Source organism: Ochotona curzoniae, unplaced genomic scaffold (assembly GCF_017591425.1).
Source record: "Ochotona curzoniae isolate NIBS_2020 unplaced genomic scaffold, NIBS_Ocur_1.0 scaffold_4505, whole genome shotgun sequence".
Classification (NCBI taxonomy): Eukaryota; Metazoa; Chordata; class Mammalia; order Lagomorpha; family Ochotonidae; genus Ochotona; species Ochotona curzoniae.
Window position 1 is genome coordinate 51,700,188 of NW_024467118.1, and position 14,535 is coordinate 51,714,722.

Sequence of the window (14,535 nt, forward strand, 5' to 3'; positions counted from 1 at the left end):
ACTGAATTTAGCTTTTCTGTCAGATAATCAATATAAGAAAATAACTATTTATAGATTTATTCACTAAAGTATAATTTATATGCTACATAATTCAAACAATGTAAGTATATAACTGAATGATATAAGTATTTTTTTAAGCAAAGTCCAGTTCACAGTATGATACAAGGACGTTAGACAAATCACATCTTATACAATTCTCATGTGATAATAAATATCTGAGTATTAGTATTCCTACATAGTTTGCACACTTCAAAGAAGAAAGATTACCTCTGAACATTATTCTGCTGCCATGTTAGCTGAGTATAGCACTGGTTTAACTGGTGCATTATAAGGTGTACTTGAGGAGAAGCAACATTACTGGGCATTACACTGTAAGGACCTGTCAGAAGAGTTTGTAGCAGACAAGACAGAGTCTATTGAAAGAAAATTTTGGATAACAGTTATTGATGATTGAAGAAAAAACTGCTTCAAAAATGAAGAGAAAATTTTACTTTCACAGTAAATTTTACCTGCTGGTCTTGCATCAAAGTCTGACAAATATTGACACTGAACTCGAGCTGTTTTTTCAGCTGATTAATTTGTTCCTGCCACTGTTCTTTCTCTTCTACATAAGACAGCTCTGACACCCAACGGAGATTCTCTTGCCGCTGCGTGCTGATATTCTGCTGCCGTGTCTTGGCTAAGGGACGATAATTTCCATCTGCTGAAAAGGGCCGATTGTTCTTCCATCTAATGTAAGATTAAAAGCATTAAATTATTATATGCAATGAGTTAGTTTTAAAAATATGACAATAAATCCTGATTACCTGGTCTTTGAGTTACTATTGTTTAAAGGTCAAAGCAATTACAAAATATGATAGAGATGAAAATTCTAAACTTCTAACCTTGGACAACTGTCACTTTCATGTTTTTATTCAACAGCTTATATAAATCTCTATTCTGAAAAATCACTATTATACAACCATGTCTCCATTTTTCATTCTTTTAAGTTTACCCACATCCTATTACATTACTAAATGGAATTATGTCTATTGAACCTTATTACATTAATAAAGTTTTTCACTAGTAACAAATCTTTTTTCACTATCTTCAAGTTTTACTTTTGCTTAATGCACAAAGCATCAGCAAAGACGAAAGTGTGCATATTAATCCTGATTCAGTCGGGCAACTTACTCTGGTGATACAATAAAAAATGTATCCAGTCTTGGTCCCTGCTCATAGCAGGGCTCCTAAACCCTAGGAATCTTGCCTGTGACAGTGTTTTCTGTTATTCCAAACAAGCCCATTAGAATCACACTTCAGGTCCTGCTGATGAGGGGAATTCTTGGAGGGACCCTAATTGGCTTTACAACAGAGTATCATCACCAGAAAAACCAGTAAGATTATTTGAGGGTTGTGACTTTTAGATCCATCTCCCTGGGCTCCCAAAAAGGGAGAGAGGCCAGAGAATGAATCCTGTCACCAGTGGCCAATGATTTATTAATCAAGTCTATATATTTAAACTTCCCTAAAAGTCTTTAACCACAGACCTCCAAGAGCTTTCAGCCTGGAACACATCTCTGTTGGGAGAGTAGTATGACCAAGGATAGCATGAAGCTCTACATACATACCCACCTCATACACTGTGCTACACACATTTTTTATTTTGTTGTTATTGAACTGGATGTTCTATAATAAAAAGTAGACATCAAGTGCTACTGTGAATTATCAAACCTCAAAAGGGGTAATGAGATTTCCCAAACATATGGTCAAATCAAACTTAAACGGGGCACCTGCAACTGGCATCTGCAGTGAAGGCAATCAACAGAACTGGACCCCTTTACTTGTAAGGTGTTAACTACTTCTGACTACTATCTTAAGTGAACTGAATTATATGACATTTGGATAGAAGAACTGCAGGACTTCCTGGTACAGAAAGAAATCAACCAAAACAGTAAAACACTGCAACTAACCTATTTTTAGGTTCCTTTACATTATAGGAATTATGGTCGACACTATTGGGAGGATACACAGTAAAGTTATCGTTGGAACTGGCATCTTGTTCTTCTTCCTCCTCCTCTTCATCTGTCCGAACAACACCTTCAGAAAGGTATCCATCTTCCTCCCCTTCTTCATCTAGTGCACACTGGGTGGAACCTCCCCAAGTTGCCATTGTTCTAGTGATTAAGAATTATACAAGATGTCATTCTGCAGATGAACTAAATACTTTGCCACTTATTAAATTCAACAACTAAACCAAGGTACTTCAGAAAGTTTGTGGAAAATGGAATAAAAATATAAATCTACTCTGAGGAAAAAAAAAAATTCTGGATCTAGGCATATGACAGATCCTCTTAAAACTCATGAAAAACATGTATTTAAAAAAAAAAAACATATATTTTGATGTAAAAAAAAGAGAGAGATTTACTCAATCATTGATTTAAAAAGCAAGCATTCCAGAGAGATTAGGAGAAAGAGAGAAAAGTCTTATATCTGTTGCTTTGCTCCCACAAACGTCTGCAATGGCTGCAGCTGGACCCATCAATTGAATTTGTTCTGAAGAGCTACCAAAACTGAATAGTTATCCTAACGGAAACCACAATCCCAGATGCATGGTTCTGAAGCCAGAACCCCGTAAAATAACAGGTAAGTAGGGGACTTCGATTGTGGAATGGTAGATTAAGCCAATGCTTTCAAGGCCAGCAACCTATATCACAGTATTGTTTCCTGCTAATGTGCCTAGGAAAGCAACAGAAGATGGCTCAATACTTAGAACTGCTGGCTATTGGCTCTGACCTGGTCCAGACCTGGCTGCTTTATTCAGGCCATTTGGGGAGTGAAACAGCAGATGGGAGATTTCTATGCATCTCACTCTATTGCTCTTTCAAAGAAGTAAATCTTTAACCAATAAATAATAAAAAGGAAAAAGAAAATTCATCCTCTTCCCCAAATAAAATAGATGTACAAAAGCTACAACAGATTGAAATACCATTTGATTAATAAGATATATATTGAAATTCCTCCAAAAACAGAAAGAATTCTAAGACAGTGAGACTTCATATAATGTTCTAGAAACATCATCGTAGAACATGGAAAGTTAAAATTACAATAAATGTGAACCTCATCATTTTAGATCAAAATATCACCACATAGCTTAACTGATCTAACAGATGAGCAATAATCTAAACATGAAATTTCAAACAAACTATTATTCAATAAAATGTTTTTAAGAGTCTTAGAAACCATACAAACAGTATACAATATACCAGAAAAGGGCTATTTCTGGTCTAACACAAAACATTACAAAATATTCTCCTATTCTTTTAATAAGTTTCAATGTTAACTAAAAATGTAAGGTTATAAACACAAGAAACTCTGTATTGCCACTGGACAAATATCACACTAATATAATAGGAGAGTATATAAAAAGCTATGAAAAGTCAGAACAGGGCCAGCAGCGTGATAGCCTAGTGGCTAAAGTCCTCGCCTTGAATGAGCCAGGATCCCATATGGGCGTCGGTTCTAATCCCAACAGTCCGCTTCCCATTCAGCTCCCTGCTTGTGGCCTGGGAAAGCAGTCGAGGACGGCCCAAAGCCTTGGGACCCTGCACCCGTGTGGGAGACCCGGAAGAAGTTCCTGGATCCTGGCTTTGGATTGGCGCAGCACCAGACGTTGTGCTCACTTGGGGATTGAATCATCGGACGAAAGGAACTCTGTCTCTCCTCTTCTCTGTATATCTGACTTTGTAATAAAAATAAATAAATCTTTAAAAAAAAAAAAAAAAGAAAGAAAAGCAAGAACAGCAAGTGCCCGGATTCAGTTATATTGGGTCACAAAAATCTTACTTAAACATGAGCCTCACTGAACTAGTTTTGTGCTGTGGTACAAAGGGAAGAGTGGCTGCCTTGTATACATGTTTTAGGTAGATTATATAAATAGATCTATCTATATACACATTTGTATACATTAAGAGATTTACACAACATTCTTACTTCTCTGTTCTACTTTGCTGAGGAGTACACACATTCTCTGATCCATCACTTCTCAATGACACAGCCACTGGAGATGTGGTTTCAGCTAGACCTTGCCTCCTCTGATGCTCAGCCATCAGAGCTTCGAGCTGTTTTCTTCTCTGCCGCAGTTCTTCCCTTAACATTTCATGTCTTCTCATTTCTGACCACAGCTGTTTTTTAAAAACTCAGAGTCAAGTAAATACTTGAATTTGTATTAGTCTATTATCAATACCAACAAAGCTTTCCAATCTCATTTTATTCTTTTATACTAAGATATTCATGAAGGTTAAAATAATATTTTCAGTGAATAAGAAAGAATTAAGCAATCACAAATTCTTAATGGATGTAAGTAGCACGCAAATAAATACAAGCTATTCAGAAGAGTTCTATTATTTTCTTACCAAAGTTTAATAAAATGCCACATCGTTCTAACTAAAATGATTACTATTTGCTGCCCCTTCTATATAATTTTATCAAGTGTATTGCTGTTTAGGAAAAATCCCAACATACCTTCCAATAGAAAAAAGTTATTCCCCAGCTAAGACACATAAAACTATTGTTTAAAAACACATTTAAATTTGTTTCCGTTCTTACAGTAGAACTTAATATCAACATAGCAACATACCTCATTATCTCCTACTGAAGAATCTTCAGCCTCAAAGCCAGATTTATTTATACTGGTCTCATTTTCATTAACAATTGGTGTTGAAGTAACAGCTGGCATGTATTTTTTTGTGGGACAATTACCCACACTAGAAGCTGACAGCTAAAAAAAAATGGTTTAAAAACTATTATGTGGTATTAAAACAAATTACATTAATTAAATAAGTACAATTTTATTTCTCTAGACCCTAACGCCATATTTTGATATTACCAGAGAACAACTGCCAACATCATCCAAAAGTACAATCAATGGAAAGAGGCTAAAGGTGATAAATAGTAACCCTGAGGAACACCAGACACAACATACATTAAGACTTATTATTATTAATCCGACCCTGGCATAGACTCCTCTGGACATTACTTACATTTGGGATAAGGAAAAACTGAATTAAATTAAAGTGGTAAAGCAAGATTATGGAAAATCAATGCTTAATTTAGCCACATGTACTTTGATGTTTTTAACTTCTGACAAAAAAAAAAAAAACATCTAAAGAACAAAACTAACCAATAAGGGAAAAAAAATTTTTTTTAAATAAGGAAATAAAAAAGAATTGTTCTTTTCTTCCTATACTAGTCCTTCACCTGAATATCATACATAGTCAAAGATAGCTTAAACTCTGTTCAATCTCAAAAACCCATATAATTTGTTACTAGTAATTAAGCAAAAGTATATATATGCAATATACACACTATACCCATTAATGTTCCTTAACAATGTATGATAATGTACGGCACTTGTTATGTAATTTTGGAAAAAAAAAGATGGAGGTGCTGATCTGTGAGTGCATAAGTTCAAATCATAACATTTTAAAAAGTGTTAGACATATCCTCAATCTACAGCTAGCTAATTCAAAAAGTAGAAGAATGTGGGCCAGCACTGTGGCATAGTGTGGTAAGCTTCCGATTGCAACACTGGCAACCACTATGTGCTCCTGTTTGTGTACCAGGTGTTCTACTTCTAATCCAGCTTCCTGCTAAAGGCAGAAAAAAACAGCTGAAGATGGCCCACTTGGGCGCCTGCACCCACATACTGATTCTAGCTCTTGGCTTTGGCCTGGTTCAGCCCTAGTCATTGCTGACAATCTGCGGAATGAATCAGTGGATGGAAGACCCATCTGTGTTCCTTTCTCCCTCCCTGTAACTCTTTGAAATAAAATAAATCTTAATAAATAAATTATTGATGATGACTCAGTTTCTGTGTGCAATCTTTGCTCTAGGAAATTTACAAGCAAGATAGCCCCCTAAAAACATTTCTGTAGACTATTCACTTCATCCATTATAAAATTATAAATCTGTCACTACAGTCAAAAGACATGGTACTTTCAGGTGACATCAAGTTTGTTTAGTCAAATTGAAAGAAAGAAATCTACCTACCTGTAGGTCAGGACATGCCTTTTGTAGTGCTTGAATTTTTTCTTGAATCTCAATGAGTTTCTTTCTTTCTTCCTGCAACTGCTTTAGTTCTCTCTGTTGCTGCTGCAGTTTAGCCTCATAAAATTTCTCTCTATAATGAAGTTGATATTATATTGCCAATGAAATCTGATGACAGCATCTAGCACAACACAATACATCACCTAGTTTTTATTAAATGAAAGCCTAAAGCTCAATATACCTGGCCTTTTCATTTGCTCCAGCATCTTTCTGTGTGTTGTTGGCATTTCCTCTGGTGTTATTGGAATTGTGCTTGGTGTCTTCTTCTGCTGGGTAAAAGTCATCCACATTTGAAGTATTGGCAGAGATAGCTCCTTGAGCTGTTTCATCCTCCTAAAACAGCATCATTATATTAAAACATTTGGATTATACAACCTGTATCTTAATAAAGAAATAACATTAGGCTGTAAAATTTACATCACACAAAAGATTAAGGCAGTAGCAGCAGCATATGATTTCTGTAAAAAACTGAAATTCAACCTCTAGTCATGGCTAGAAATGAAGGTATTAAAACTAAAATGAGCACACTTCAGTTCCAAGTTATCAACTACTCAGTGATAACAAAAACTGTCTTTTTTTATTCTGGCCAGATGCTGGATATAAACATCAGCTTCCTGGAAAATATGAAGAAGCTAACTGTACTAGTGGAGCTCACCTCTCACTCTTACCCTAATAACTACCTTATTTTCTCACTGCGATCTTTGGATTTGTCAAGTAAGTACCAACACTTACAATACATGTGACACTAAGACTATAAACACCTCAAAATCTATCATGACTACAGGAAAAAATAGCAATGTTCCTGCTTTACCACCTGCAGATCCATGTTATCGGTTGAAATCAATGTAAATGACACAATGGGGAGAGAGATGGGGAAGAACTCTCTTTCCCTAAAAATACTTAACTCTACAGACATATTTACTCATGCTTTGTCTAATGATTTTAGTTGGTGTTTTTACATTTAGAAATATCTTTGTAATTAAAACCATGATGAGTTAGCATTGACTCTTAATTACATAACCTTCTAATCAATTTAAAATTTTGATGGTGTCATTTTGGTCTTTGCATTAATTTAAAGATGCATTAATTTAAAGCCACCATTCTAATGGACAGGAGGACCAGAAATCAAGAAAAAGTTGCATTATTAAGTACTTTCACACAATAAAAAGTGAAAAATCTATATTTGTCATTTCTGACCCATCATTCTCACTCTGGTCAGTATATCTGAGAAAAAAGATTCATATGGACACAGAACACATGATATAATGGTGTTCAAAAATTACAAAACCATTATTTGATTTAGAACCTGCTGTAGGGGCTGGCATTGTGGTAGAGGTTTGGGCCACCACCTACAGCGGTGGCCTCTCATAAGGGCCAAATTGAATCCAGCCTGCCATACTTCCAATCGAGTTCCCTGGTAAAAGTTGAGGAAGATGGCCCACCTGCTTAGGCCCCTGTACCCATGAGGGAGACAGGATGGAGTTCCCAGTACTTGGCTTTATCTTGGCCCTGACCAAGCTATTTTAGCCATTTGGTGAGGGAATCAGAGAATGAAACTGTCTCTGTTTCTCTAAGATATGCCTCTCAAGCAAATAAATGAAATTTTTTTTTAGCTAGGTTCTCTTGTATGTCCACTGTCAAGATTAAAGTTCAAAAGGTAAAAACAAACAAACAAAAATCCACAAAGTTGTTCCTATTCTTCATTATGTAGTTCATGTTTCCTAATTAGGTAGCCTTGCACAGATATGTTTTACTGTATAAGCATAACAAAACAAAAACACATTTGACTATGTATATATGTTTGCATATACGTAAACAGATGTGTCTTTTTACCTTTTTCACCTTAACAGCTTTTTAGGAAAAAAACCCAAGCCAATTCTTCTAATTCTTAAATGTGATTTAATGGCATATTAACATAATAAAATGAAACTGAGAGTAAGAGGAAATAGAATCATTCGTAAATCATTGATTAGGGCATCAATGAACACAGTCATTTTGGACCAGCACTGAAACGTCTATTACAATGAAAATGCACCGGTGTGGGTATGTGACCTAGTCAGTTAGGACACCTGTATTCCACGTCAGAGTACCTGCGTGCAACGCCTGGCTCTGCCTCCTACCTCCAGCTCCTGCTAACTGGACAGTGGAGCACAGCACTGAGAACCCAGGTCACGGGTCCCTTCCCCTGCATGGGAGACGTACTCTTCCCAGCTCCCAGCTCAGGACCAGCCCAGCCCAGGTGGCTGCAGGTATCTGGGGAATGAACCAGTGGATGGGAGTGTTTTCTGTCTCTAATTTTTAAAAGTTAAAAAGTACATAAACCCTGACAAAGTAGCTTCTTTATATTTATTCTTCAAAAATACAAATATACAAAATGTCGTGTAAGAATGTTCACTATAATATTCTAGAAGCAGTGAAAAATTAAATTATAAAAGTATACATCAATACGATGTTGCATAAAATTAAGATCTAGTGTAAAATAATACTCAGGAGTATCACATGATTTATAAAAACACAAGGAACCACAAAACAAAACCTTGTGTTTTAAAATGGGAAAATGCTGATATAAAAGCATAGAACACACCTATCCAGATAGAACTTGTATTCTTCATAGTGAAGATATGAATGGAGCTGACAGGCAACAGAAGCACATTTACCTTTGAACAAATTAAAACAAGTAGCACTTCAAAATAAACTGAATTAAATAAGTTTTTCATTCTGACAAAAGAAAAAACCCTAGTTTTCTGTAGTTTTCTATATGTGGCTATCTTAACGTGTGATATTTCACATTTTTTTACAAAAAAATTATTTACTTTAGTCACTAGGCTACCATGCTGGGCCCCAGATTGCCTTTTACAAGTTGTAATGATCTCAGCCTCTGATCTTGGGCACTCAAAGTTCTGGCTCTGGGAGTGGTAGAATCCTGGTACCTATCACCTCTTCTGTTCAATCTCTAACTATTTAAATGTTAAAATGACCTTAACAAGGTCAGGGTAATCAGCAAAACAAATACAAAATAAAGCCAGTGCCTTTTTCCCCTAAGTTATGTTGGCGCAGTCAAATCTGTTTCCTGTTTATCTACAGCAGATTCTGTATTAAGGAGGCGACAGAGATCATATAGTGCACAAAGCCAGCTAACTCATCATCTTAGAAAAAGTCTTCTAAATCTCTGATGTAAATGGCATGAAAAGTACTAAACTTTTTTTTAAACATTTATTTATTTTTATTGGAAAGGCAGAGCTGCAGAGAGGAGAGACAGAGAGGAAGATGTTCCGTCTATTGATTCACTCCCCAAGTGGCTGCAACAGCTGGAGTTGAGCTGATTTGAAACTAGGAGCCAGGAGTTTCTTCCGGGTCTCCCGTGTGTGCAGGGTCCCAAAGCTTTGGGCCGTCCTCGACTGCTTTCCCAGGCCAAAAGCAGGGAGCTGTATGGGAAGTGGGGCTGCCGGGATTAGAACTGGCGCCCATATGGGATCCCGGGCGTGCAAGGCAAGGGACTTTAGCTGCTAAGCTACTGCACCAGCCCAGTACTAAATCTTTAAACTTGGAACATACAAAATAAATAGGTGCTAGCATAATTACCAAAACACATAACTTTTCAATAAGACTAAAAACTTCTCTGAAAGCAGTGTTTACCTGCACCATAGCAACGAGATCTTGTAACTGCCTCAGTTTCTGTTTTGCAGCCATAAGTCTATTGATCTTCTGCTCAAATTCAGCATCTTCTGGAGGCTCATCAACCAGACTGCTCCTGTGACTAGATAATGAAGCTCCACTGGCTCCCTCCTCTTCTGCTTCCTCTTCCTCTTCGTCATCATCTTCACCTTGTGCAACATGCATCCCCTGTTCTCCTCTATTATATCTGCAGTCTGCTGAAAACAAGTAACACTGATATCAATCACTGTTTTAAACACCTGAATATTAATGAAATCTCCTTCACAAGGAGTGAAGTGGAAACCTTATTTGTGAATATACTTAATCATACCTAAAGGAGGAGGCATGTTTATCGTCCTTATGTTGGCAGCAGATCTGTTGTTAATTTCACAATTAGAATTAACCGATCTCCCATCTCTATTATTGGAAACACACTGTACATTGCTATTGCTGTTCACTTCATTCCAGGTAGCAGCTACCTGTGGATTTCTAAAAAACAAAGCAGTCTGAATTATTTACAGTTAAAAAAGGAAAAATTAGTTTTAGAGCTGTGACAAGTATTTCCAAACTCAGACCATAAGTAGCTATTCCTCTTAAATTTAAATTATGAATAATCAGCTTCTGCTTCTCATTAACTTCTGCATACAATATCTGGAAATTTAAGAAAGACATCTGAAAATCAAAATTACATCAAAAATACTGTAAGAAAATGTGAAGTTAAACACTTATTGTTTACTTGTGTATAGACTAACAGCAGACTTACTAACTAGACTATACTCAGTATCTTCCTGCTTTTCTTTAGCAAAGTTGAAAACACTGACCAAAGGATCAAGCTAACAGATAAAAGCTGAAAAATAGAAAAAGCAAATAATAATTACTGCATGAAGGTATTTTTCTCCCACTTTTGGATAAAGATACTGCAAATAACAAAAAAAAAGTTCTCACCGAATGTTAGTAACAGGTTCTGAATTTTCATGCTCAGAATCATATTCTGATTCTTCAGTTTCTTCGTCTTTTGTGTTTTCGTTTACAGCATCTGTCATCATATCTGATGTTTGTTCATAATAATGAACTAATTCTCTTAGCTCATTCAGTCTCTTTCGAACTTCATTTAACTTCCTGATAAAAAACATATAAAACTCATATTAGCAAACTAAAGCACACTATTTTCATAATAGCACCCAGTACAAAGCTTAGATGTACCCAAATTTTCAAGACATCATCTGTAAAGCAGTGAGTTCAGTTTCAAGTATTTCTTACTCAAAAAAAAAAATGTATTTTTTAATTTATTTTTTGGAAAGACAGATAGATACACAGAAAGAAGAAGACATGCAGAAAGACCTTCCATCTGCTGGTTCATTCCTCAAGCAGCCACAACGGCTGCAGCCTAAGCCATCCAAAGCCAGGAGCCAGGAGCTCTTCTGGGTCTCCCATGCTGGTGCAGGGTCCCAAGGTTTGGTCCGTCCTCAACTGTTTTCCCAGGCCACAAGCAGGGGGCTGGATAGGAAGCGGGGCAACCAGGACACAAACCGGTGCCCATATGGGATTCCGGTGTGTAAGGTGAGGACTTTAGCCACTAGGCCCCATCACCATTTTATTTTCTAATTTTTAATGTAAAAGCATAAAAATATTCATTATGATTGTTTATTTTAAGCACATGAAAATGTTAGTTTTAAAGATTTATTTATTTTTACTGCAAAGTCAGATATACAGAGAGGAGGAGAGACAGAGATGAAGATCTCCATCTATTGATTCACTCCCTGGGTGACCTCAACAGCCAGTGCTGCACCAATCCAAAGCCAGGAGCCAGGAACTTCCTCCAGGTCCCCCATGTGGGTGCAGGGTCCCAAGGCTTTGATTGCTTTCCCAGGCCACAAGCAGGGAGCTGTATGGGAAGTGGGGCTGCTGGGATTAGAACTGGTGCCCATATGGGATCCCGGCATGTGCAAGGCAAGGGACTTTAGCCACCAGGCCAATGTGCCAGGCCCAGCAGAAAATTTAATGTCAAAATATTTCTAAGTTTCTTTCAAACTGAAGTAATAAATAAACACTACTTCTCAGGCAAAACAGTTATGTATACACTATTGAACATTTACAAATGGTTTCAATCTGTATGTATAAGGCTCTAAAAGATCTTTACCAGAAGTAGCAAGTATGTTGAGTTTTATTAATATTTATTTACACATGTTACCTAGGGAAGTGCCTGTGTGGCCAAGTTTCTATTCTCTCGTGATTAGTTCCTCAGGCTTACCAACTGGTCAGAACCAGTTAAACCCAACATGGCCTGAACAACTGCCAGAAAACATCAAACTTGATTATAATCCAAATCCCATGCAGACACTCCCACCAATGCCATGACAGTTAACAACTAGTATGATGACAGCCCAAAGAGCTCACAAATAGACAAAAAGAAGGTGGCTCCCAATTGCAGAACTGTACCATTCTTTTTCCAGAACAACTTTGACTATTCCTCCTCCTAGTGTTATACTGCCCTCTACCCAGGACTCCTCAGACCCCGACAGATTAAGATAACCTGAGAGCTAAATTCCTGATTTTCTACTGTTTGGCTACTGGAAAAGAAAACAAACTTGTGCTCCTTACACTAAATTTTATCTTCATTACCGGCTTTGTGACACCCAAGAGAAAAGGACACTTCTTTGAGTCTCCCTCACAAGACTAGTAAACAATTTACTACCTTTATTTATCTCAGACAGAGAAAGCTCCTGTTGGTCTGGTGTCCTGAAGCCTGCAATGGTGGGGATGAGCCAGGCTGAAGCTGGGCATCAGGAACTCAAGGCATGCCAGCCACATGGCTAGCAGGGACCCAACCATTGACCAGTCAATTGCTGCCTTCCAGGGTGACCAGGGAAGCTAGAATTATCAACAGAACTGGGACTTGAATCCATAATCTAAGATATGGGGTGAGGGCATCCTAAGTGTCGTAATTGTTAGAATAAATGTGCACCCCAAGTTTGTTTTGACCAAGAACCAGGAATCATGCTACTGGTTTTTAATCTTTATAAACCTTTGCAAACTGGTTATCCTACTAATTAAAATTTTATTTATTAGGCATGTTTCGTAGATAAGGAAAGGCAGGCTTAGTAAGGGTAAGCTATTTGTTCAGCACTCCTACAGAACAAGGAGAGAGAATTAACCTGGCCCACAAGCTGTATAAAGACTTGAAAATCATTTGGTCAGGCCCAGCCAAGGCAACCATAGGCAGGACACAAAATTCAATAAATCTATAGCAAGGTAACTTTAAATTGACAAATTTTTATGATCTGTGAATGATGGTATAAATATCCAAAAGGGCCTTGGATAGTAGAATAAAAGTTCCCACCCCTGACCCAGAGTTCTAATCTCTTGAATACATAAATATTTTAACTAGTCCTGGTTATTTTTCAAAGTATTTGAAAGACAAGAGGGGCTGGCACTGTGGTTTAGTGGGTCTGTGGTGACAGCATCCCACATCCCATGTGGGTGCCAGTTCTGAGTCCTGCCTGCTCCATTTCTAATCATGCTTCCTGCTAAGTGCCCGTGAAAGCAGCAGCAGACGGCCCTGAATGAGTGGACCCTGAATCCAGGAGGGAGATCTAGAAGAAGCTCCTGGTTCCTGCCTCCGTAAGAAGTAAACCAGGGAAGAGGGAATCTCTCTCTCCTTTTTTCAGAAATGTATTTATTTTTATTTGAAAGGCAGATTTTTACAGAGAAACACAGGTAGAGAGGTCTTCCATCCACTGGTTCACTTTCCAAATGGCTGCAATGGTCAGAGCTGAGTTATCTAATAGCCAAGACCCTTCTCTGGGTCATCCACGTGGGTGCAGAATCCCAAGAACTTAAGCCATCCTATACTGCCCTCCTAGGCCAATAATAGAGCGCTGGATTGGAAGCAGAGCAGCTGGGACACAGACCAGCGTCTGTATGGGATGCTGGTGTCTCAGGCTGGAAGATTAGCCTGTCATGTCACTGGGCCAAACACTCCTTCCCCTTCTCTTTGTAATTTTGCCTTTCAAATAGATATACAAATATGTCCTTTAAAAAAGTTAACTTCAAAATTCACAGAAATTTGGGCCTGGTGCATTGGCCTAGCAGCTAAAAGTCCTCACCTTGAATGCACCAGGATCTCATATGGGCACCAGTTCTAATTCTGGCAGTCCCGCTTTCCATCCAGCTCCCTGTTTGTGGCCTGGGAAAGCAGTCGAGGATGGCCCAAAGCCTTGGCACCCTGCACCCATGTGGGATACCCAGAAAAGCTCCTGGCTCCTGGCTTTGGATTGGCGCAGCATGGGACGGTGTGGCTGCTTGGGGAGTGAATCATTGGATGGAAGATTTTCCTCTCTGTCTCTTCTTCTCTCTGTATATCTGACTTTGCAATAAAAATAAAAAATAAATCTTAAAAAAAAATTCACAGAAATTACCTGTTATGTCACATTTCTCTTCAAAATCTCAAGGAATACACATCAATTAAGCATATTTATCATTAAAGCATTGTTTTCCAAGAATTTTCAACACATAAGAAATCACACCAATTATCCCCGTTATTTATTTCCAATCTATAAGAACTAAAAAAGTAAATATTTTACTGGAGTTTTTCCGTTGGATTTAGATGGCCATCATTTTCACTCTCATTTTGAGAAACCAGAGAAGCAGCAGGATAAGGAACAGATGGTGTAAGACTATTGGATTCTCCATTGACAACCGGTGCTCCGCCTGCAGGAGCTGAGGAAGCCGAAGTTGTACCTCTCTGGTCCCCATTCCTCTGAGATGCTGAAGAAGGCACAACTACAATAAATA

General features: G+C 37.7%; 1 protein-coding gene across 1 annotated transcript in view; it reads right to left on the reverse strand.

The window, feature by feature from the left end:
• Nucleotides 1-14,535, reverse strand: part of PCM1 (pericentriolar material 1) — an 88,374-nt gene that overhangs the window by 43,925 nt on the left and 29,914 nt on the right. The window contains exons 9-19 of the mRNA XM_040966340.1: nucleotides 14,325-14,523; nucleotides 10,687-10,860; nucleotides 10,073-10,230; nucleotides 9,724-9,956; nucleotides 6,269-6,420; nucleotides 6,031-6,160; nucleotides 4,619-4,759; nucleotides 3,973-4,163; nucleotides 1,953-2,156; nucleotides 510-729; nucleotides 268-413 (exon numbers count right to left, since the gene is read on the reverse strand). Coding sequence (XP_040822274.1) covers nucleotides 268-413; nucleotides 510-729; nucleotides 1,953-2,156; nucleotides 3,973-4,163; nucleotides 4,619-4,759; nucleotides 6,031-6,160; nucleotides 6,269-6,420; nucleotides 9,724-9,956; nucleotides 10,073-10,230; nucleotides 10,687-10,860; nucleotides 14,325-14,523 — 1,948 coding nt within the window. The remainder of the gene's footprint in view (nucleotides 1-267; nucleotides 414-509; nucleotides 730-1,952; nucleotides 2,157-3,972; nucleotides 4,164-4,618; nucleotides 4,760-6,030; nucleotides 6,161-6,268; nucleotides 6,421-9,723; nucleotides 9,957-10,072; nucleotides 10,231-10,686; nucleotides 10,861-14,324; nucleotides 14,524-14,535) is intronic.